At 45.1% G+C, this 22237-nt stretch overlaps 1 protein-coding gene across 1 annotated transcript in view; it reads left to right on the forward strand.

Moving 5' to 3' along the window:
* The window catches only part of LOC145359437 (A disintegrin and metalloproteinase with thrombospondin motifs 7-like), a 200857-nt gene that overhangs the window by 91707 nt on the left and 86913 nt on the right, over positions 1–22237 (forward strand). The window contains exons 13-15 of the mRNA XM_080213985.1: positions 2777–2910; positions 10464–10584; positions 18645–18889. Coding sequence (XP_080070111.1) covers positions 2777–2910; positions 10464–10584; positions 18645–18889 — 500 coding nt within the window. The remainder of the gene's footprint in view (positions 1–2776; positions 2911–10463; positions 10585–18644; positions 18890–22237) is intronic.

Genomic DNA, 22237 nt, shown 5'->3' on the forward strand with positions numbered 1-22237 from the left:
GAGAAATCTTTCTTCTCAGAGGTTGTTAGCATGTGGAATCCTTTTCCCCGAGGGGTCTTTGCATCTATTCAAAGCCGAGTTAGAATTTTGATAGACGAAGTAGTCAAGGTTTATGGGGGGAGTTTTACAGGTAACAATGAGGGTGCTGTGTAGCCAACCTGCTTGTTGGTAATTACTACCCAATTAAGGGCCTTTTCCCATCCCTTTAGGATTAGATAGGTAGGCCAGGTGTTGCTCATGTGTCAGTGCAGACTCGATGGGCTGAAGGGCCTCTTCTGCACTGTGACAGAGGAACATGGGATTTAGGAGCAGAAGGAGGCCATTCAGCCCTTCAAACCTGCTCCGCCTTTTGATGATATCATGTCTCATGTGGTTGTGGCTTAACTCCACTTTCCTGTCCCACAAGCTTTGCATACCTAGTCTATCAAAAATCGATCAAGCTCAGTTTTGAATAGATGCAAAGACCCCTCAAGGGAAGAGAATCCCACAGGCTAATGACCTCTGAGGGGAAAGATTTCTCCTAATCTCCATCTTTAAATGGTAAATATCTTATTCTTAAATTGTGTCCCCTGGTTCCAGTTTCCCCAGTAAAAAGTCTGACAACACCAGGTTTTAGTCCAACCTATTTATTTGATAATATACTCACAAGCTTTCAGGGTTAGCCCCTTCGTCAGGTGAATGGAGAGTTCTGGCCTCAGACAGAGCATATAAAGCACAGACAGTTTAGAGATTACTGATTAGAATGCGAATCCTTACACCTAACCTGCTGTTCAAGACCTGAAGTGGCTGATAATGTGAGTGGAAGGAGCACTGATCACAGGTTACAGAGATGTGTATTGTCTCCAGACAGTACAGTAAGTGAGGTTTTGCAAACCCAGGCAAGTCACGGGGGTTACAGATAGTGCGACATGAACCCAAGATCCCTGTTGAGACCGTCCTCATGTGTGCAGAACTTGGCTATCAGTCTCTGCTCAGTGACTCTGCGCTGTCGTGTGTCGTGAAGGCCGCCTTGGAGAACGCTTACCCGAAGGTCAGAGGCTGAATGCCCGTGACCACTGAAGCGTTCGCCAACAGGAAGGGAACAGTCTTGCCTGGTGACTGTCGAGCGATGTTCATTCATCCGTTGTCGTAGCGTCTGCATGGTCTCCCCAATGTACCATGCTTCGGGACATCCTTTCTTGCAACGTATCAGGTAGCACATATCGGTGCTACCTGGTGTTGTCAGACTTTTTACTGTGTTTACGCCAGTCCAACGCCGGCATACCCACATCATGTCCAGTTTCCCCCACAGGAGGAAACATCTTCTCAATGTCCGCCTCAGGCAGTTTCCACTGATCCTGGTGTGACGCAGACCAGCTGGCCTCAGACTGGCCAGTGGCTCTGTGCGGTTGGACTTTCCCCTGGACTGGGCACAGTAAGAAGTCTCAACACCAGGTTAAAGTCCAACAGACTTATTTGGTAGCACAAGCCTTGTGGCCTTGTGGCTTGTGCTACCAAATAAACCTGTTGGACTTTAACCTGGTGTTGTGAGACTTCTTGCAGTGCTTACCCTGTCAAACCCATCAGAATTATAATGACTTCGAACACACATCACATTTTAGCTTTCTTTTTTCTCTTTACCTTTGTAAAGCTTTTTAACACCTTCTCAGTTGCTTCTATATATTTCTTACAACATGGAAACCAGGTCTGTGCAAATCATAGAACCCCTACGGTGCAGGAAGAGGCAATTCGGCCCATCAAATCTGCACTGACCCTGACAGAATGTCTTAGCCTCGCCCTCTCCCCCACCTGAAGCACCATATTCTCCCTCAGTGTACCCGAACAGGCGCCGGAGTGTGATGACTGGAGGATTTTCACAGCAACTTCATGGATAACCCATCTAACCGACACATCTTGAGACACTAAAGGACAATTTAGCATGGCCAGTCCAACTAACTTGCACATCTTTGGACTGAGGGAGGAAACCGGAGCACCCAGTGGAAACGCACACAGACACAGGGAGAATGTGCAAACTGCACACAAACAGTGACTCAAGGTCAGAATTGAACCTGGGTCCGTGGCACTGTGAGGCAGCAGTGCTAACCACCGTGCTATCATGCCACCCTAAAACAGCACACCTCAATGATTCAACACAACTCTGAACTCCTTCTCAGCTCCCTGTCGGGGAATTGAATCCAGGTCTCCTGAGTGATTGGCGCGGATGCTAGCCACTTTACTAACAAGGAACTCCATTGTATGCTCTAACTAAAGTTCTGTGCAAATTCAACAAAGATTTAGTTGCAAAACTTGGGCTTTTAATTTTGCAGTTTCCCATAGGAAGTAAAGATAGCCGTGTCCAAAGCGAAACAACATGATTTAACAATACAAACAAGCTACAGTTTACAATTAGAATCTGAATTAAGACTGGAATTTTGTCTAAATTGACCTATGTTAACCTAGTTGGGGCAGCACAGTGGTGCAGTGGTTAGCACTGCTGTCTCGCAGGGACCTGGGTTTGATTCCCAGCTTGAGTCGCAGTCTGTGTGGAGTCTGCACGTTCCCCCCATGTCTGCGTGGATTTCCTCCGGGTGCTCCTGTTTCCTCCCAGAGTCCGAAAGACGTGCTGGTTAGATGCATTGGCCATGCTAAATTCTCCCTCAGTGTAGCCGAACAGGCGCGGGAGTGTGATGACTGGGGGATTTTCACAGTAACTTCATTACTGTTGTTAATGTAAGCTTACTTGTGACACTAATAAATAAACTTTAAACTGATTTTTCTCATGGTGTCTTGCCCTTAGTTAACCCCTGTGAGCTGCACTGCCGCCCTGCAGACGGTTACTTTTCAGAGAAGATGTTGGATGCTGTGATTGATGGAACGCCATGCTTTGAGGGAAATGCCAGCAGGGACATGTGCATCAATGGCATCTGCAAGGTACTGAGTGATTGAAAACAAAAAGGGGGGGAAATTATTTTGGTTTAATTTGATTTATTATTGTCATATGTATTAACATACAGTGAAAAGTATTGTTTCTTGTGCACCATACAGACAAAACATACTGTTCATAGAGAAGGAAACGAGAGAGTGCAGAATGTAGCGTTACAGTCGTAGCTAGGGTGTAGAGAAACTTCACTTAATGCAAGGTAAGTCCATTCAAAAGTTTGACGGCAGCAGGGAAGAAGCTGTTCTTGAGTCAGTTGGTATGTGACTTCAGACTTTTATATCTTTTTCCCGAAGGAAGAAAGTGGAAGAGAGAATGTCTCGGGTGTGTGGGGTCCTTAAATATGTTGCCTGCTTTACTGAGGTAGTGGGAAATGTAGACAGAGTCAATGGATGGGAGGTTGGTTTGAGTGATGGATTGGGCTACACTCATGACCTTTTGTAGTTCCTTGCGGTCTTGGGCAGAGCAGGAGCCATACCAAGCTGTGATACAGAATGCTTTCTATGGTGCGTCTGTAAAAGTTGGTGAGAGTCATAGCTGACATGCCAAACTTCCTTAGTCTTCTGAGAAAGCAGAGGCGTTGATGGGCTTTCTTAACTATATTGTCAGTACAGGGGGAGCTAGGACAGGTTGTTGGACACCTAAAAACTTGAAGCTCTTGAGCCTTTCCATTTCATCCCCATTGATGTAGACAGGGACATGTTCCTGAAGTTGATGACAATCTCCTTCGTTTTGTTGACATTGAGGGAGAGATTATTGTTGCCGCACCAGTTCACCATGGGTAATGGGAAGAAACCTTCCATCTACAATAAATTACAGTCGGAGGCCCCAGTAGCGAGGTTGCAAATCTTACAATGTTGATCGAGCTCAGAAAACCTTAAAATGCCAAAGCATCAAATGAAAATGCTAATATGGGCTCCATAATGAGGGTTTAGCAGATGATGCCTGACCTTTGTCTACATAGCAGTGTCATTGTGCCAGGTGTGATGTGCTTGTATGACATCTTCAATTTGTCTGGGACAGACGGATGGCCATCGAGCTGATCTCAAGTAGACACAAAGTGGGTGAAATTATTAGGATAAACGCAAAATCCTGCAGATGCTGGAATCTGAAACAAAATCAGAAAATGCTGGAAAATCTCAACAGGTCTGACAATATCTGTGGAGAGGGAATAGAGGCAAAGCTTCCAGTCTGGATGGGTCATTTTTGTGGGCAAAATTATCCTTTGACGAGGGGTGAAAATGGGCATGGAAAATTTGGTGAGGAGGGGGAGGGAAGGTAAACATAGAAGATAGGAGCAGGAGGAGGCCATTCGGCCCTTCGAGCCTGCTCCACCATTCATCATGATCATAGCTGATCATCCAATTCAATAGCCTAATCCTGCTTTCTCCCCATAACCTTCGATCCCATTTGCCCCAAATGCTGTATCCAGCCGCCTCTTGAGTACATTTAAAGTTTTGGCCTCAGCTACTTCCTGTGGGAATGAATTCCACAGGCTCACCACTCTTTGGGTGATGAAATGTCTCCTCATCTCCATCCTAAATGGTCTACCCTGAACTGCAGCAGGCGACGGTGCAGAGGGACCTCGGGGTCCTTGTGCATGAGTCGCAAAAACCCAGCCTGCAGGTGCAGCAGGTGGTCAGGAAGGCGAATGGGATGCTGGCCTTCATAGCGAGGGGGATTGAATATAAAAGTAGGGAGGTCTTGCTGCAGCTGTATAGGGCATTGGTGAGGCCGCAGCTGGAGTACTGTGTGCAGTTTTGGGCGCCGCACCTGCGCAAGGATATTTTGGCCTTGGAGGGAGTGCAGAGGAGGTTTACTAGGCTGATACCGGAGTTGAGGGGGTTGAGCTATGAGGAGAGGCTGAATAAACTAGGCTTGTACTCGTTAGAGTTTAGAAGAATGAGGGGAGATCTCATTGAGACGTATAAGATGATGAATGGGATGGATAGGATAGAGGTGGAAAGACTCTTCCCGCTCAAAAAAGACAGTAGGACTAGGGGGCACAGCCTCAAGATAAAGGGGGGGCAGTTCAGAACGGAGTTGAGGAGGAACTTCTTCACTCAAAGGGTGGTGAATCTCTGGAATTCTCTGCCCGTTGAAGTGGTGGAGGCTGCCTCGCTAAATATTTTTAAGAAGCGGGTTGATGGGTTTTTGATAAGAGAGGGGATTAAGGGTTATGGGGAGAGGGCGGGAAAGTGGAACTGAGCCACGACAGATCAGCCATGATCTTATTGAATGGCGGGGCAGGCTCGAAGGGCCAGATGGCCTACTCCTGCTCCTATTTCTTATGTTCTTATGAATCCTCAAGACTGTGACCCCTGCTTCTGGACACCCCCACCATCGAGAATATCCTCCCTACATCTACCCTGTCTAGTCCTGTTTGAATTTTATAAGTCTCTATGAGATCTCCCTCACTCGTCTGTACTCCAACAAAAACAGTCCTAACCTGGTCAATCTCTCCTCATACATCAGTCCCGCCATTCTCGGGTGTCTGTTTCATAAACTCTTGATTCCCTCAAAAACTAAAGACCGGTTTGACACCCAAGACGTCGGCTGGGTGTTAATCAGGATTTCCATGGTGAGGGACCCTGTGGCAATGTCTTCTGGAATGCTTTTCAGCTGGAGTGATGACCAGTTGTGCTGGTGAGTCAGGGGCTAATGGAACTGAAATTCCCAGGGACTCTGTTCCCAAGGTTGAAATTTCCTTTTGAGTTGCAGCAATGTGCAGAAGAGATTACAGCCGCGCCTCTGTGAAAAAGAGCTCTCTTGTAAGAAACTCGTTTAAGCTGAAGATTGGGTCCATTGTCCGGTAACTTCATTGACACTTGCCATTAAGATCTTTACGGGTCAGATGCACCATCCAGAATCCAGACAGATAACCGTTGCTGTCTGCAGTCTGCGGCTCGCTGGAGTGAGAACGCTCTTTCATGCTGTTCTGGCTGCAAATTAAGCGATACTTTGCAATAATTGCTGTAGAGATTTACAAAGTGGATCGTATCAATAGCACAAAAGGAAGCAAAACAGAACGTGAATGGAATAATTGAACTGGAATGCTCACTGCTGCCTTGTTATGACAATTTGTGCAATCAGATAAAGGGTCATTGCTGTGATAATGCAATTCTGAGAGTACTTACACTGGAGTGATCATCAGTGCTTGATTCCAATTGTATTGGTGTTCATTATTGTGGAGATTAGGCACACTGATTGCATTTTTGTGAGAGATGTGTTTGTTTTTGCATTTTACACTCCCTTTTATTCATTCATTTTCTGATCAATTTAAGGGACCTAGGCACCAAGATTTAGGTTGTTGTTTGTGTTTAAGCCATTCCAGAAATCTGGACAAGGTGATCCTCATGAATTATTGATTCAAATTGACCCCAGTCTTTAACATTGAGCTGTTATCTACTCAAGACAATTATCCAGGAAAAGATAACTTGTAAGTCAAGTAATCCAGCTCACGTCTTGCCTGTTGTGCACCTTTTCCACATAACTGAAGTTCTTTGGTATTTAACGCACGCCCGTGGAACCCCAGAAGTTATTACTCAGAGTGTCTTGAGGAGAAATTAAGGCAATCATTGACCTGGAACATAAAGTTTGCGAGCAGCTAACGGCTGACCTCTAAATGACCCTCGTGGTTTACAGACATTCTTTAATTAAGCGCATTTGTCAAATTTTAAATCACTTTCCCAAGAGAAAACCTCAACAGTTGCCTTAAAGGGACAGGTCAGATTAGAAGTTTAAGGTTATTTATTAGTGTCACAAACAGGCTTACATTAATGAAGTTACTGTGAAAATCCCCCAGTTGCCACAATCTGGCTCCTGTTCGGGTACACTGAGGAAGAATTTAGCACCTAACCAGCTCGTCCTCCCATCTGTAGGAGGAAACCAGAGCAGTCGGAGGAAACCCACACAGACACGGGGAGAGTGTGCAGATTCCGCACAGACGGTAACCCAAGGCCAATTGAACCTGAGTCCCTGGCACTGTGAGGCGGCCGTGCTAACTACTGTGCCACCGTGCCGCCCAGTAAAATAGAAGCTAGATGTACCATGCTGAAGTCCTTTGCTTAACTGTGGAAAAAGTTAAATGGTGTTCCCTCAGTAGGTGGATAGATGATTAGCAGTAGTCCACCCTCAGTATCTCACCCTCCATTAGAGGGAAGCCACTGCTTATATAACTTAAGGGGCAGCATTTCACATCCAGCACAAGTATGAGTAATCCTAATCCTGTATCTGGTGTATCTTTATCAGAATCTGGGGCAATATTTATTGCAGGAACCAGGATTCTCCTTTGCTGGCTAAAGAACAAACAAGAGGCTTGATTTGCTTCCTTTGGAGAAGGCCAGTATTGAGTGGTCAATGGCAGTCCTGCCCCGGAATCTGCAGAAAGTATGAAGTAGAAAGAGTCGAGAGTTTCAAGTTTTTAGGTGACCAGATCACCAACAACCTGTCCTGTTCCCCCAATGCCGATACTATAGTTACGAAAGCCCACCCACGCCTCTACTTTCTCAGAAGACTAAGGAAATTTGGCAAGTTAGTTACGACTCTCACCAACTTTTACAGATGCAGCATAGAAAGCATTCTTTCTGGCTGTATCACACCAACTTTTACAGATGCAGCATAGAAAGCATTCTTTCTGGCTGTATCACAGCTTGGTATGGGCTCCTGCTCTGCCCAAGACTGCAAGGAACTACAAAAGGTTGTGAATGTAGCCCAATCCATCACGCAAAAAGAGCCTCCCATCCACTGAAACTGACTGCGCTTCCCACTGCCTCGGCAAAGCAGCCAGGCCAGCATAATTAAGGACCCCATGTATCCCGGACATTCTCTCTTCCATCTTCTTCCTTCGGGAAAAAGATACAGAAGTCTGAGGGTACAAAACTGACTCAAGAACAGCTTCTTCCCTGCTGCTGTCAGACTTTTGAATGGACCTACCTTGTATTAAGTTGGTCTTTCTCTACACCCTAGCTATGACTGTAACACAACATTCTGCACTCTCTCATTTCCTTCTCTATGAACAGTATGTTTTTGTCTGTAGTGTGCAAGAAACAATACTTTTCACTGTACGATAATACATGTGACAATAATAAATCAAATCATATCAAAAATCATGAACCCTGGAAGCAGAAATCTCACCCAGCCTCCCCAGTTACGGCCTGCGGGTATCCACTGCAGGCAGTGCCATTAGGAGAGGTGGCAGCTACAGTTAATGCACCCTAGAAAAGCCCTTGGCTCACTAAGGGACCCAGGCCACACCCACATCCCATGAGTCAATGAAACAAGAGGTCGCAGGTGAGTGGGGGCAGCTTGGGGGTCACAGGGTCGGAGGGTGGATGGTCAGCAGCTCCCACGTCCTTCACCATTCCTGAAGCTGGCTCCCTCAGTCAGGCACTGAAGTTTAATCAGGGCAGAAGTGGGGAGACAGCTAGGACCCAGCACCGCCCCTCTGATAAAATGGCCCCCTGCCTCAGGGGAGGGGCATCAAATCCTACTCCTGGTGTCCACTTTGTTCCAGATACAGAATAATAAGAAAAAAGATCAACATTTTCATTGACCCAAAGCTTGTAAGTTACAAATGGCAACATTGGCCTCAGTGGTTGGCCTTGACTATCCTGGCATTGACTGGGTCTGTGCGTTCAGTGTAAGGCCCGGTCTGCCTAGCAGCTGAACAGCACAACCAAGGGTCGCCTGTGGACAATGCCAAGGAGAATCTGCGGCTGCTGGGCTTTGTCAGTGGGCCAGCAGGTGGATCCATACACAGCATGGAGTGGGACGCTGGCACAGTGGTTAGCACTGCTGCCTCACAGCGCCAGGGACACTGGTTCAGTTCTGGCCTCAGGTGACTGTACGGAGTCTGCACTTTTTCCCTATTTCTCCCCGTGGGTTTCCTCCCACAATCCAAAGATGTGCAGGTGAGGTTGATTGGCCTTGCTAAATTGCCTTTAATGTCAGTGGGATTAGCAGGGTAAATACATAGGGCTATGGGCTTAGGGCCTGAGTGGGATTGTGGTTGGTGCAGACTCGATGGGCCGAATGGCCTTCTTGCTGCATTGTAAGATTCTATAATTCGAGGAAGGCATCAGATTGGCCATTCAGTTGGCAATGGGGACGATTTTCTGGCCTTGCTGCACCTGGCACGGATCGCCTGGGTTTTCTCATCTTTTTGGGGAAATCATGGCCAGTGACTTGGTTGTTAACTGGAGTAACTCTGGAGCAACATTGCTGTATCTGGAATTAAGCTGAATGGAGTTAACTTGGGTGGGTTAAGAAGGAAGCACAGCCCCATGGCTTTTCTCATGGGTCACAATTCTGCCAAAATAGAGGGGCTGGATTTTTAAAAATGCTTTTTTATTTATTCCTTCATGGAGTGTGGGCATTTCTGGCAAGGCTAGCGTTTGTTACCCCTGAAAAGATGCCGAGTAATCTGACTTCTTGAACTGCTGCAGTTCATGCGGTGTAGATAGACCCACAGAAAAAAGTAAAAGTAACAAGTTGAAAGTTTATTTATTAGTCACAAGTAAGGCTTCCATTAACAGTGCAATGAAGTTACTGTGAAATTCTCCTAGTCGCCACAGTCCAGCACCTGTTCGGGTCAATGCACCTAACCAGCATGTCTTTCAGAATGTGGGAGGAAACCGGAGCACCTGGAGGAAACCCACGCAGACATGGGGAGAACATGCAAACTCCACTCAGACAGTGACCCGAGCCAGGAATTGAACCCGGGTTCCTGGTGCTGTGAAACAGTGTTACCGTGCCACCCACAATGCTGTTCACAAAATTTACAGTGCAAAAGGAGGCCATTTGCCCCATCGAGCTTGCACTGACAACAGTCCCATCCAGGGCCCATTCCTGTCACCCCACATATTTACCCTCCTAATACCCTGACACTAAAGGCAATCTAGCACGGCCAATCAACCTAACTCGCACATCTTTGGAGCGTGGGAGGAAACTGGAGCACCCAGAGGAATCCCACATAGACACTGGGAGAATGTATGAAGTCCACACAGGCAGTGAGTCGAGGCCAGAATTGAACCTGGGTCTCTGGCACTGGTAGGCAGCAGTGCTAACCATTGTGCCACTGTTAGGGAGGGAGTTCCAGGATTTTGACCCAGCGACGGTGATGAAATGATGATTCAGTGCTGTGTTTAGCCGAGTGACCTCAGTGAATCCATCACTCAGTTGATTCTGTCTCTTTAGAATTTAAACAGGATACTTAATCAAGGATTTCAATTGGTGAGTGACAGAGAGCTGTTAAAGTATTGCATAGTATGATTGGTGAAAAGAGTTTAAATCAGCATCTCAATTCTCAGTGTGTAGAATTATTTTCAACGGGAAGAAATTAATATTTAAACAAATTAATAGTAAATGATAAGGTCTAGTTATAGGACTCAATAAGACCAAATGGCTGGGGGCAGAGTTAATTAAAGCTGATTTAACACAAGAGCAAGAAAATGAGTTGTTTTTTTAAACGAAAAAGCTCACCAAAAGAAAACTCCATAATCTGAAGTATCTGAGGACAAGAGCTAACTCGGATTTTCTGTTACAGAATGTAGGTTGTGATTATGAAATTGATTCCAATGCACTGGAGGATCGCTGTGGAGTTTGTCAGGGAAATGGATCCACGTGTGAGACAGTAAAGAAGACATTTGATAAAACTGAAGGGTTGGGTAAGTTTGTTCTGTGCTTTTGACACCAACTCGTAGTTATACAGTGCCTTTCCCATCCCGGATGTAATCTGATAAAAGCCGGAATTTTCCGGCTGTACGCGCTGATGGGATCTTCTGGTCCCGCTGGCAGTGCACCTCCCCCACCGCCCCAGCGGCTGGACCAGAAGCTCCCATCACCAGTGAACAGAATGCTGCCTCCTGCCACAAGAAACCAGAAAACTTCCCCCCATCCCCAAGCATTTGTCACTCAGCTACGGAAGGAGACATTAGAACAGGTGATCAAATGCTCTTAAGGAGCATCTTAAAGGAGAGAGAGGTGGAGAGGTTCAGGGAGGGAATTCCAGAGTTTGGGTCCAGGTAACTGAGTGCACGGCTGCCAGTAATGGGGTGAAGGAAGTGAGAAATGTTCAGGGGGCCACAGCTGGCATGATGCTGATATCTGTCAGGGCGGGAGTAGGCTAGAGATTTGGGAGGTGTGAGCACATTGAGGAATTTGAACACGAGAATGAGATTTTCTCAATTGAGGCATTCGAGGATCGGGAGTCAGTGAAAGCCAGCGAGCACTGCAGGTGATGGGTGAACAGGATTGGTGCAAATTGGGGTATGGGCAGCAATGTTTTGGATATTTAATTTTCTAAACGTGACAGAATCCATTCTCAATATTGTGCTGAATCTCAGTGACATCCATTCATGGGTCTGGCACAAAGCATTGACCTTCTTAAGTCCAGGTTTCAATCTCTTCCTCATGGGGAGTGGCTGATTGTGGCTTTAAAGAGACAGGCTAGATTAACCATATCTCTGATTTCCATCTACACTCATAACCAGTCAGATTAATAGAGCGTTATCGGCTAGAGAAATTACACACACTAGGCCAGTTGTTACTGGAATGTAAGGTTAAAGTGTGACTTAGTTAAGGGTTTTAGCAATTTGGACTGGGACTGATTGGGTACATGGAGATTTCCTGATAGTGAAGGTATCTCGGGCAAAGGGTCATGACCTTAAGCTGGGCCAGGCTGGAGGGAACTTAGAAAACCCTCTGTTCGTTCAGAGAGTGACGCGTGGAATTCTCTCCCACACAAAGCAATCAATGCTGGAGGCCAATGAATAATTTGAAATCTTAGGTTGCTAGGCGAGGGTATAATAGGTCATGGAGCCATGGCAGGTGGAAGGAGTTAGAATAAAGAACAGCCATGGTATTGAGTAGTGGAACAGGATCAAGGGACTGAATGGCCTCTTTTCCCTTCCTGTGATCATACAGGACTGAAAACAAAAAGCATTCAGTTGTTGTGGTGGTCAGTCTTCCAGACCGGCAAGTAACTGGAACAGACAGCCGTACTTTCCACATTGTGTCAGGTTAGGCAGTCACGAGATAAAGCACAGCGGAACTGAGAAAGAGAACATTAGTTCCTGTTACAACCTTTGGGAAATGTGTGGATGATGGTAAAGCAGGAAACAGCACATTTGCAGCATGATTTACATTCTGTCTAAAGTTCTTGTCCGTTGAAGTTAATTATTTTCCAAAACTAATTCCAACTCCTGCCGTTTATTGATTCAAATGTGAAGATTGATTGTGGGGGACTTATTAGAGGGAAAACATCCCTAATGGAATTCGGATATATAATTGGAGCTTGGATGATTTGCAGAATAAATAACATTCCGTCATTCCTGGAATGAATTAAAATATATCTGGTTTTAGTCTTGGTTTGGGGTGGGTTTTGAGAATCCCGAAATGGCTGACCAAGGAATTAGATAGCCCCTGAGTAAGACCTATTGATGAAACCTATTATAGTAGAACAGAATGTGCACATTTTATCAAGGAAAGATGGGACGTGTGGCTGGTACTGAACATCCGAGTGAAAATCTTCTTGGGTAGGATGTTAAATTGGAATATAAATGAGGTGTTAGAGAGCCATGATGTGGAGTTGCCAGGGGCGGACTGGGGCAGGCACAGTTAGTAATCTCACAACACCAGGTGAAAGTCCAATAGGTTTATTTGGTAGCACGAGCGAATAGAGAGTAAAACAGAGAATAATGAATTGGTTCTGTGTAAAACCAGCTGCCAACTCATTCTAAAATTAAAGCAAAATACTGCGGATGCTGGAAATCTGAAATAATGCTGGAAAGACTCAACAGGCCTGGCAGCAGCTGTAGAGAAAGGAGAACAATATTGGCCTCAAAGTTAAGTTGTCTCTCTCTCCACTGATGCTGCCACATCTACTGAGTCTTTCCAGCATTTTCTGTTTCTATTTCTGATTCACAATAGCATCATGCTGTCACCCAAGATGTATTTTACCCTGAATTGCACCCGTTTCCAGTGCGTTCTGAATGGTATAGCTGGGAACACGGTGATAATTCCCCCTTTGGGTTTGCTGAGGACTGTGCCGTAAGTCTCACTCTGAACAGAAAGCCCCGTTCCTCGATTACCGCGCCGACGTGTCTAATAATGTAGGTTTGGCAGAGCCTGCCTCAGCACTGGCAGGTTTGGTTTTTTTCGGATATATCATGGTGAGTGATACCGGAGCAAGCCTTTACAAACTTCATCACCCAATGTTTTAAAAAGCGTATCCTCACCTTTGGCCAATAGTGGGAGGGGGTCAGGTACAGCATGACAATGATGCAAAGTTAAATTTCTTGCTATTCCCAGCAGGTGCCTCCGTTCCAACTTCAAGTTAGGGAAATTACAGTGCCAGAATCCGTGTTTTCTCACTGTAACGAGAGAAAAGTTTAAGAATGCTGGTTGGATGGTTCTGCTTACGGGTGTCGATTACCTTTTAAAAATGGATCTCATTGGTGATGGGAGAAAAAAGTACTTTTGAAATTGAATTCCTTCCCCCAACCACCTCACCCTCACCCCAATTCCCACCACCCCCTCTCTCCACCCACCATCCCTGGAAGCCGCCACCTCTGTTTTAGTAACTATTCTGAGTTAGATCCTGGCCTAGTTTCGGAAGAACTGAACACTTTGCTTATTTTGAAGTTAATGCTGAATGAAATTGCCAGTTTTTCATTTCAGCAGAGCAGGTGGAGAGATAATTGCGTGTTAAGCTTTGCATACTTCTGGCTCTCATTAATTTCTTTGCAAATGGGGCAATTTTTCACAGGAGCCCTTTATTGAATTGTTATCCGAGTGGCGACTATTAAATAAAATCCAGTTAAACACAACAGAATGAAAATTGGTTTCAACAAGCAAGCAATTTCCAAACGCGAATCAATATCAGCTTGTCTGCTTTGAACACCCAAATCGGCTTCCCTGCAGTCATGTCAGGATCAAGCTTAGAGTTAAACTGATGCAGTTGTAAGGTCCAATACGAAGTGAGTCTGATCTGTTCTCCAACAAGTTCGGAACTTGTTGGAGAACTACATCGTGGAAGAGGAAAGATTTATATCCAACTGGATGTTCCTCGATATCAATCTCCAAAGGTTGAGGTCAAGTCTTCGTCGGTCTATTGGATATTTAGGATGTGTGTTAGTATTTAAAATATCACTTACAGCCAGACACTGGAGGATGTAGGTTGGGCATTCTAGTACACCTGAATCCTAAATTTAGTATTTAGGTTGTTTGAACCCTTCAAATCCTTTACAGTTTATGACTTTTGTATAGACTCTCTTATTGTGTCAAAAGCTAAAACAACCCCACATGAGGAGAAGTTGATCAGAACCTTTACATTATTAATAACTCAGTTTAGAATTTTGACAGAGAAATGAAAAGCAGAAAAAATTTAAATGGAACTATTTTAAAACCTGGGTTGTCACTTAAATGTTTGGCAGCGTCAGACCAATAATTCTGTTTGGTGGGACAGGGTTGGTTAATGGAGACAGATTGTTTTCCATTAAGTTATCCCAATTAAACCTCTTCTACACTGTTTTCCATCAAGTTGTCCCGATGAAACCCCTTCCACTCTATCTGAATCCTAGAGGAGCTGTTTCAGAACTATTATATATTTGACACATGGCCACAATATGTCTTCAACTTCCAAGTGCTCTGCAAAAGGACAGAAACATCTCAAACTCTGTCAACACTCAGCTGATGTAAGTTACATTCCAGCGATCAGCAATCAATGAAACATGTGTTTTGGTTTTGATTAATAACTTTACAGAGAAATTAAATCAACATGTTTAAGACCAGCATCTCGTCTCACAGAATAATAGGATCGCAGTCTAGAAGGAAGCCAATCAGTGTGCCTATGCTGACTCTTTGAAAGAGTTATCGAATTATGATCAAATTTGCCCTGTTCCCACATGCTGGCCCCATATCCCTGCAAATTTACCCCCTTCAAGCATTCATCCAATTCTCTTCTGATAGTTACTCATGCATCTGCTTTCAGGCAAACGGTTCCAGATCACAACAACTCATTACCCAAAAACAGTACTCTGGAATCCTCAAGTCATAGAATTCCTACATTCAAATAACCTCCAAATGGAGGCTATTTGGCCCACTGAGTCTGCACCAGCCATAATCCCACGTAGCCTCTAATACGGAAATCCACATATTTACCTTGCTGGACCCCTGACACTAAGGGGCTATTTAACATAGCCAATCTGCCTAACTCACACATCTTTTGAGTGTGGGAGGAAACAAAAGCACCCGGGGGAAACCCATGCAAACACAGGGAGATCATGCAAACTCCACACAGACGGTGACCCAAGTTCGGAACTGAACCCAGGCCCCTGGCGTTGTGAGGCAACAGTGCTAACCACAGTGGCATCATGCGGCCAGATTTTTCTGCTAACTGCCTTGTGTCTGTGTTTTCTGGTTAGTGACTTTCCCCCTCAGGAGATTTTGTTTTACCATCTTTATTCCACTCGTGAAGTAGAGTTCCAATATTGGATCAAAATTCTGTCATTGACACCATTGTTCGCAACAAAAATAGTTTGAGATCTGCAATGTAATTATGATGAACAGATTTGGAATTTCTGTTGATTTTACAATTACCTACATCATTTATTTAAATGATTACACCTGTACACATTTCCTGTCAACTTTTTCTGTTATAAATGACTACATCCAGATTCATCATTGGAACCATGGTTGGGATTTTCAGGCTCCTTGGTGGCAGAACTCTCTGAAGGAGATTTTCACAGGAACAATGAAGCAACCAAAAATCATAAGACCATTAGACATGCAAGCAGAATTAGGCCACTCAGCCCATCAAATCTGCTCTGCCATTCAATCGTGGCTGATATTTTTCTCATCCCCATTCTCCTGCCTTTTCCCCATAACTCCTGATCTCCTTATCAATCAAGAACCCTATCTATCTCTGTCTTAAAGACACTCAATGACCTGGCCTCCACAGCCTTCTGGTGCAAAGAGTTCCATAGATTCACCACTCTCTGGCTGAAGAAATTCCTCCTCATCTCTGTTGTAAAGAATCGTCCCTTTAGCCTGAGGTTGTGCCCTCTGGTTCTAGTTTTTCCTACTAGTGGAAACATCCTCTCCAGTTCCACTCTATCCAGGCCTCGCCGTATCCCGTAAGTTTCAATAAGATTCAATCCATTGATTCTCAGTGAGGTTGGAAGACCCACCGATGGGAATGGCCCAGCCTGTGTCAATCTGTCATACTGTAGTTACACCTTTCCTCCCCCTGCACAGGCAGTATTACACCACCACTGGCAGGAGGGTAGAAATGCAATGTGATAAGTTGACATAGACAATTCCCCTTGTAAATGTGAATATAGGAATCTTTACTGGAAATATAAAAATAAATTCAGAATGTGTGCTTTTTAAGATCAGGATTAAATTTCCTCCTGCACCCGTGGGCAGTTATCTCTTCTAGTGCAATCCTGCTTCACCCAAAGGTCACATGTGAGCCAGGATTTTACAAGTACTCACACAGGGTGGACATTACGGTCCTGTCAAAGTAAACGTAGGGGGGGTGGGCACACCATGAAGGGGCTGTAAGATCCTGGCCATGGTCTTGATTCCATCTTTGTAATGCCACAGGACATAACTAAATCCTACATAATATGAGGAGGGCATTTACTTAGCTAGTGGCATATCACTCTGACATGTTCAGAGCAGACATTGCCACTGGGAAATTTTATAGAACCATGTTGTGTCCAGGGAGCAAATTGAACATGATGTGGAAATTTGTACATTTTACACTGAAGATGGAAAAGAGGCTTGGCCAAATCATTTGCTTTAAATACACCATGAAATTCAAAAAGGGTTTGGGGAATGGGTTGATTGGTTGAAAAAAGTGAAGGTTTCAACATCAATAACAATTAGCATTTCTGCAGCACGTATAATGGAAGGACGTAGAAGCTATTGAAAGGATACAGAGGAGATTTACAAGGATGTTGCCTGGATTGGGAGGCATGCCTTATGAAGATAGGTTGAGGGAGCTGGGACTCTTCTCCCTGGAGAGACGAAGGTTGAGAGGCGACCTGATAGAAGTTTATAAAATGTTGAGAGGAATAGATAGGGTGGATTCTCAGAGGCTATTTCCCCGGGTTGAGATGGTCGCTACGAGAGGACACAGATTTAAGGCGCGGGGAGGCAAGTACAGAGGTGATGTTAGGGGTAAGTTTTTCACTCAGAGGGTGGTGAGTGAATGGAATCGGCTGCCGTCAGTGGTGGTGGAGGCGAACTCGCTGGGGTCTTTTAAAAGACTTCTGGATGAATATATGGGATTTAGTGGGATTGAGGGTTATAGATAGGTCTATGGATTGGTAGGTGTTGATGTGATCGGCGCAACTCGTGGGCCGAAGGGCCTGTTTGTGCTGTAGTGTTCTATGTTCTATGTTCTATGTTCTAAAACATTCCCAGGAACGTGATCAAACAAACATTGATGCTGTACTGAAGAAGGAGACAGTTGGCTGGGTAACCGACAGATTGGTTGAAGGGAAATCTTTAATGAAGGGGAAAATGGTGGAGAGACAGAAATGTTCCAGGAAGGAATTCCAGAACTTGGGGCTAGCCATCCACAAGACACTGATAGTAAAGCTGTGGACACTAGGGATCCACAAGAGGCCAGGGTTGGAGGGACACACACAACCTGGTTGAATGAATGATAGATTCCCAAGTAATTGCTTACAGGTGCAGCAAATGCTGGTTCGATGGTTCAAAACTTTGATAACTAGAATCATAGAATCCCTACAGTACAAAAGGAGGCAATTTGACCCATTGAACCTGCACTGACAACAATCCCACCCAGGTCCTATCCCCGTAGCCCCAGGTATTTACCCTGTTAATTCCCCTGGGGGCAGTTTAGCATGGCCAATCCACCCATCTTTGGACTGTGGGAGGGAAACTGGAGCACCCAGAGGAAACCCATACAGACACGGGGACAACATGTAGACTCCACACAGATAGTGATCTGCGGTTGGAATTGGAGCCGGGTCCCTGGCGCTGTGAGGAAGCACTGCCAACCACTGTGTCACTGGAGTTGAGGGAGAACGTTGGTGAAGATGTGATCAGCCCTTACCATCATGGATAATGCAGAGAAGTGCAAGTAGCATTGGCAATCTTCTAGGATTACAGGGAATTGAAAACTAATCTCCAGGATACTGCTGTGAGCAATTTTACAGAGGAACCACAGAGGCAATGGTTAAAAAATAGTTTGTCTTTCATTGTATTTGCACGTTTTGTTTATTGGGGGGGAGGTCTGTTTGACTCTGTGATGCTGTTCAAGGTTCCAAGGACCATGTCCAACCAGCATTGCAACTTGGGGGACACAGTGGCACAACGGTTGGCACTGCTGCCTCAGTGCCAGGGACCCGGGTTCAATTCCCAGCTTGGATCACTGTCTGTGTGGAGGTTGCACATTCTCCCCATGTCTGCATGGATTTCCTCCAGGTGCTCCAATTTCCTCACACACTCTAAAGATGTGCAGGTTGGATGGATTGACCATGCTAAATTGTCCCTTCATGTCAGGGGGATAAACTGAGTAAGTGCATAGGGTTATGAGGATAGGACCTGGGTGGGATTGTGGTCAGTCCACAATCGATGGGCTGAATTGCCTCCTTCTGCACTGTAGGATTCTATGATTTTTATTCTATGATTCTGAGGTGAATGAGGAGATTAACCTTGAACTCTGACCTACTTGTGTTCTTACCCATAGGTTATGTTGACATTGGACTAATTCCCGAAGGTGCCCGTGAGATTCGAATCGAAGAGGTTGCAGAAGCGGGAAACTTCCTGGCCCTACGGAGCGATGATCCCGAGAAGTATTTTTTAAATGGCGGCTGGATAATCCAGTGGAATGGGGACTACAAGGTGGCTGGGACAACCTTCACCTATGAAAGAAATGGGAATCTGGAGAACCTCACGTCACCAGGTCCCACCAAGGAGCCAGTGTGGATTCAGGTAATTCTGCACTTCCGTCGTGGCTTTGATCATTGCTGCCAACTTTCATCTTTAGGGCGGCATGACAGCATAGTGGGTTAACACTGCTGCCTCACAGCACCAGGGACCCGGGTTCAATTCTCAGCTCGGGTCACTGTCTGTGCAGAGTCTGCACATTCTCCCCGTGTCTGCGTGGGTTTCCTCCGGGTGCTCTGGTTTCCTTCCATAGTCCAAAAGACCTGCTGGTTAGGTGGATCGGCCATGCTAACTTCTCCCTCAGTGTACCTGAACAGACGGTGGAGTGTAGCAACTAGGGAATTTTCACAGTAACTTCATTGCAGTGTTAATGTAAGCCTACTTGTGACTAATAAATAAACTTTAGTTTTACTTTACTTAGCCTTCTCTAAGGAGAACAACCCGAGTTTCTCCAGTCTCTTGTCATAACATTAAACCTTCATCCCTGAAACCATTTTCAGAAACCTCTTTTGTGCCCACTTCAAAATTTTCACTTCCTTCCCGATGTCTGGAGTGCAGAGTTGGGTTCTGTATTGCAGCTGGGGTTGAACTAGCATTTCATGTTAGCTGAGCACAATTTCCTGGTTTTTATTCTCTACGCCTGTATTTATAAAACCCAGGATCCCATCCGTTTTACTAAACTTAAGGCCAGGCACAGACAGTAGAGAGAGAGAGAGAGAAAATACTTATTAAAGTGCACTGGACTCAAGAACCTGCTGTCTTTTACACAGCTGCTCTTTTTGCCTACGTAACAGCGAGTCATTATTCCACATTTCAACGGATGTGAAAGTCTTCGAGATGTTCCTGTCAGATTTAGCAATGTGAGTTGCATTTTCTTTCATGAGCGCAGAGTCTTGCCCTTGAGGTTTTGTCGACTGCGAGTGAGGGGATTTGCGGGAGGGAATGTTTGGTCTGATGTTGGGAACAGTGAGTCTGGGAGATTAAACAGGACCAAGTCTTTGTTGATAATGAGGAAACTTGAATGTAGGCGAAGATACCTCGTAGTGAAGTCTCGGGTAAACAATAATGTTGGATTTCCTTTTCAAATGAGAATACCAGAATGCGATGTCTTAGCTGAAACTGCAGTCAGTTTTATACTTCTTAAAAACTTAAAAGTTAGGAGTTGCAGTGCAGAGGAGGTTACCTTTCCAAAGGCTGCCAGGCAGTCTTCAACAGCCCACCAAGTATCCATACTTTGTGTGTGAGCCTATACCATGTGCTGTTCGACTGTGGGCCATCACAGCGAAACCTGACCCTGTTCTCGCCTAGTGTAAGAAAACATATGTGCGGCTGGTAACGATCATTAGGTGGCAATCAGCCAAACAGAATTAAATTATTAAACAAAAACAGAAATTGCTGGAAGGAATACAGCAAGTCCGACAGCATCTGTGGCACAGTGGTTAGCACTGCAGGCTCAGAGCGCCTGCAGGTTCGATTCCCGACTTGGGTCATTATCTGTGCGAAGTCTGCACATTCTCACCGTTTCTGCTCTGGTTTCCTCCCACAGTTAGAAAGAAGAGCTGGTTAGGTACTGAGGCCATGCTAAATTCTCCCTCAGTTTACCCAAACAGGTGCCAGAACGTGGCAATTAGGCGATTTTCACAATAATTTCAATGCAGTGTTAATGTAAGCCTACTTGTGACGCTAATAAATAAACAGACTAGTTGTTAAGAAGGTGTACGGTGTATTAGCTTTTATTGGTAGAGGGATTGAATTTCGGAGCCTGCGGTCAGGTTGCAACTGTATAAAACTCTGGTGCAGCCGCACTTGGAGTATTATGTATAGTTCTGGTCACTGCATTATAAGAAGGATGTGGAGGCATTGGAAAGGGTGCAGAGGAGGTTTACCAGGATGTTGCCTGGTATGGTGGGAAGGTCTTATGAGGAAAGGTTGAGGGACTTGAGGTTATTTTCGTTAGGAAGAAGAAGGTTAAGAGGTGACCTAATTGAGGCATACAAGATGATCAGAGGGCTAGATAGGATGGATAGTGAGAGCCTTTTTCCTCGGATGGTGATGGCTAACACAAGGGGACTTAGCTTTAAATTAAGGGGTGGTAATTATAGGACAGATGTCAGTGGTAGGTTCTTGACTCAGAGGGTAGTAAGGGCGTGGAATGCCCTGCCTGCAGCAGTTGTGGACTCGCCAACTTTAAGGGCGTTCAAATGGTCAGTGGATAGACATATGGATAACATTGGAATAGTTTAGGTTAGAGGGTCATTAGATTGGTTCCACTGGTCGGTGCAACATCGAGGGCCAAAGGGCCTGTACTGCGCTGTAATGTTCTATGTTCTAGTTGGGTACATTGGCCATGCTAAATTCTCCCTCAGTGTACCCGAATAGGTGCTGGAGTATGATGGGAGGGGATTTTCACAGAAACTTCATTGCAGTGTTCACGTAAGCCTACTTATGGCACCAAGAAATAAACTAACTCGAAACATTGGCTCCATTCTCTCTCCACAGATGCTGTCAGACCTGCTGAGTTTCTCCAGCATCTTCTGTTTTTATTTCAGATTCCAGCATCCGCAGCATTTTGTCTTTATCTCCGTACTAAACAATTAAAATGGGCTTTGATTAAGAATGGCTGATGTTGCAGTCGATATCGCAATAACTGGGCTGCTTCCAATACTTGAGCAACCTCACAGTGGATTTCCTGTGACATTGCTCATGGAGAATCAAGGAAAATCTGATCCCCTGAGCCTTGCAGCAGGAGGTACAGACAGAAGGATCTGCACTCCCTGAAACTCATAAAGTTTTAATTGTAGATGAAATGTGTGGCTGCAGGCGTGACTCTCTGTCAGCCTGGTGAAGGAGTGCATGACAGATTTTTAAAAATTAACACTCAGATTTCCTTGGCATTCCACAATGAAAGTTAAGACCAAATGTCATTTTCAGGAGAAGTATTGCCAGAAGCCAGGGGACAATTCCTCTGTTTGTAACTCAGCCCTCATTTTAAAATCATACATTTTTCATTTTTCGATTAGAATTCTCTGTGTTTATTAAATAATAGAAGCTGCCAATCACACTGCGCTGCCAGTGGTGTTACAGCAGCACCAGTCATGGTGAGAGTTATCATTGCAGTGTGATCGGTTCACATAGACAATCACCATCTAAATATGGGAACAGCTATTTATAATGGCAACAATTAACAGATAATCATTTTTAAAAGCATATTATAGATGCATATTGTTCCTTTGAACACCACAATGCACTAATTAGAAAGTTGCAATAATCTTTCCTTCTAAGATGCACAGTGGTTAGCACTGCTGCCTCACAGCACCAGAGGTCCGGGTTCGATTCCCGGCTTGGGTTACTGTCTGTGCAGAGTCTGCACATTCTCCCCATGTCTGTGTGGGT

Source organism: Carcharhinus amblyrhynchos, chromosome 28 (genome assembly GCF_965287045.1).
Source record: "Carcharhinus amblyrhynchos chromosome 28, sCarAmb.v2.hapA, whole genome shotgun sequence".
NCBI classification, from domain to species: domain Eukaryota; kingdom Metazoa; phylum Chordata; class Chondrichthyes; order Carcharhiniformes; family Carcharhinidae; genus Carcharhinus; species Carcharhinus amblyrhynchos.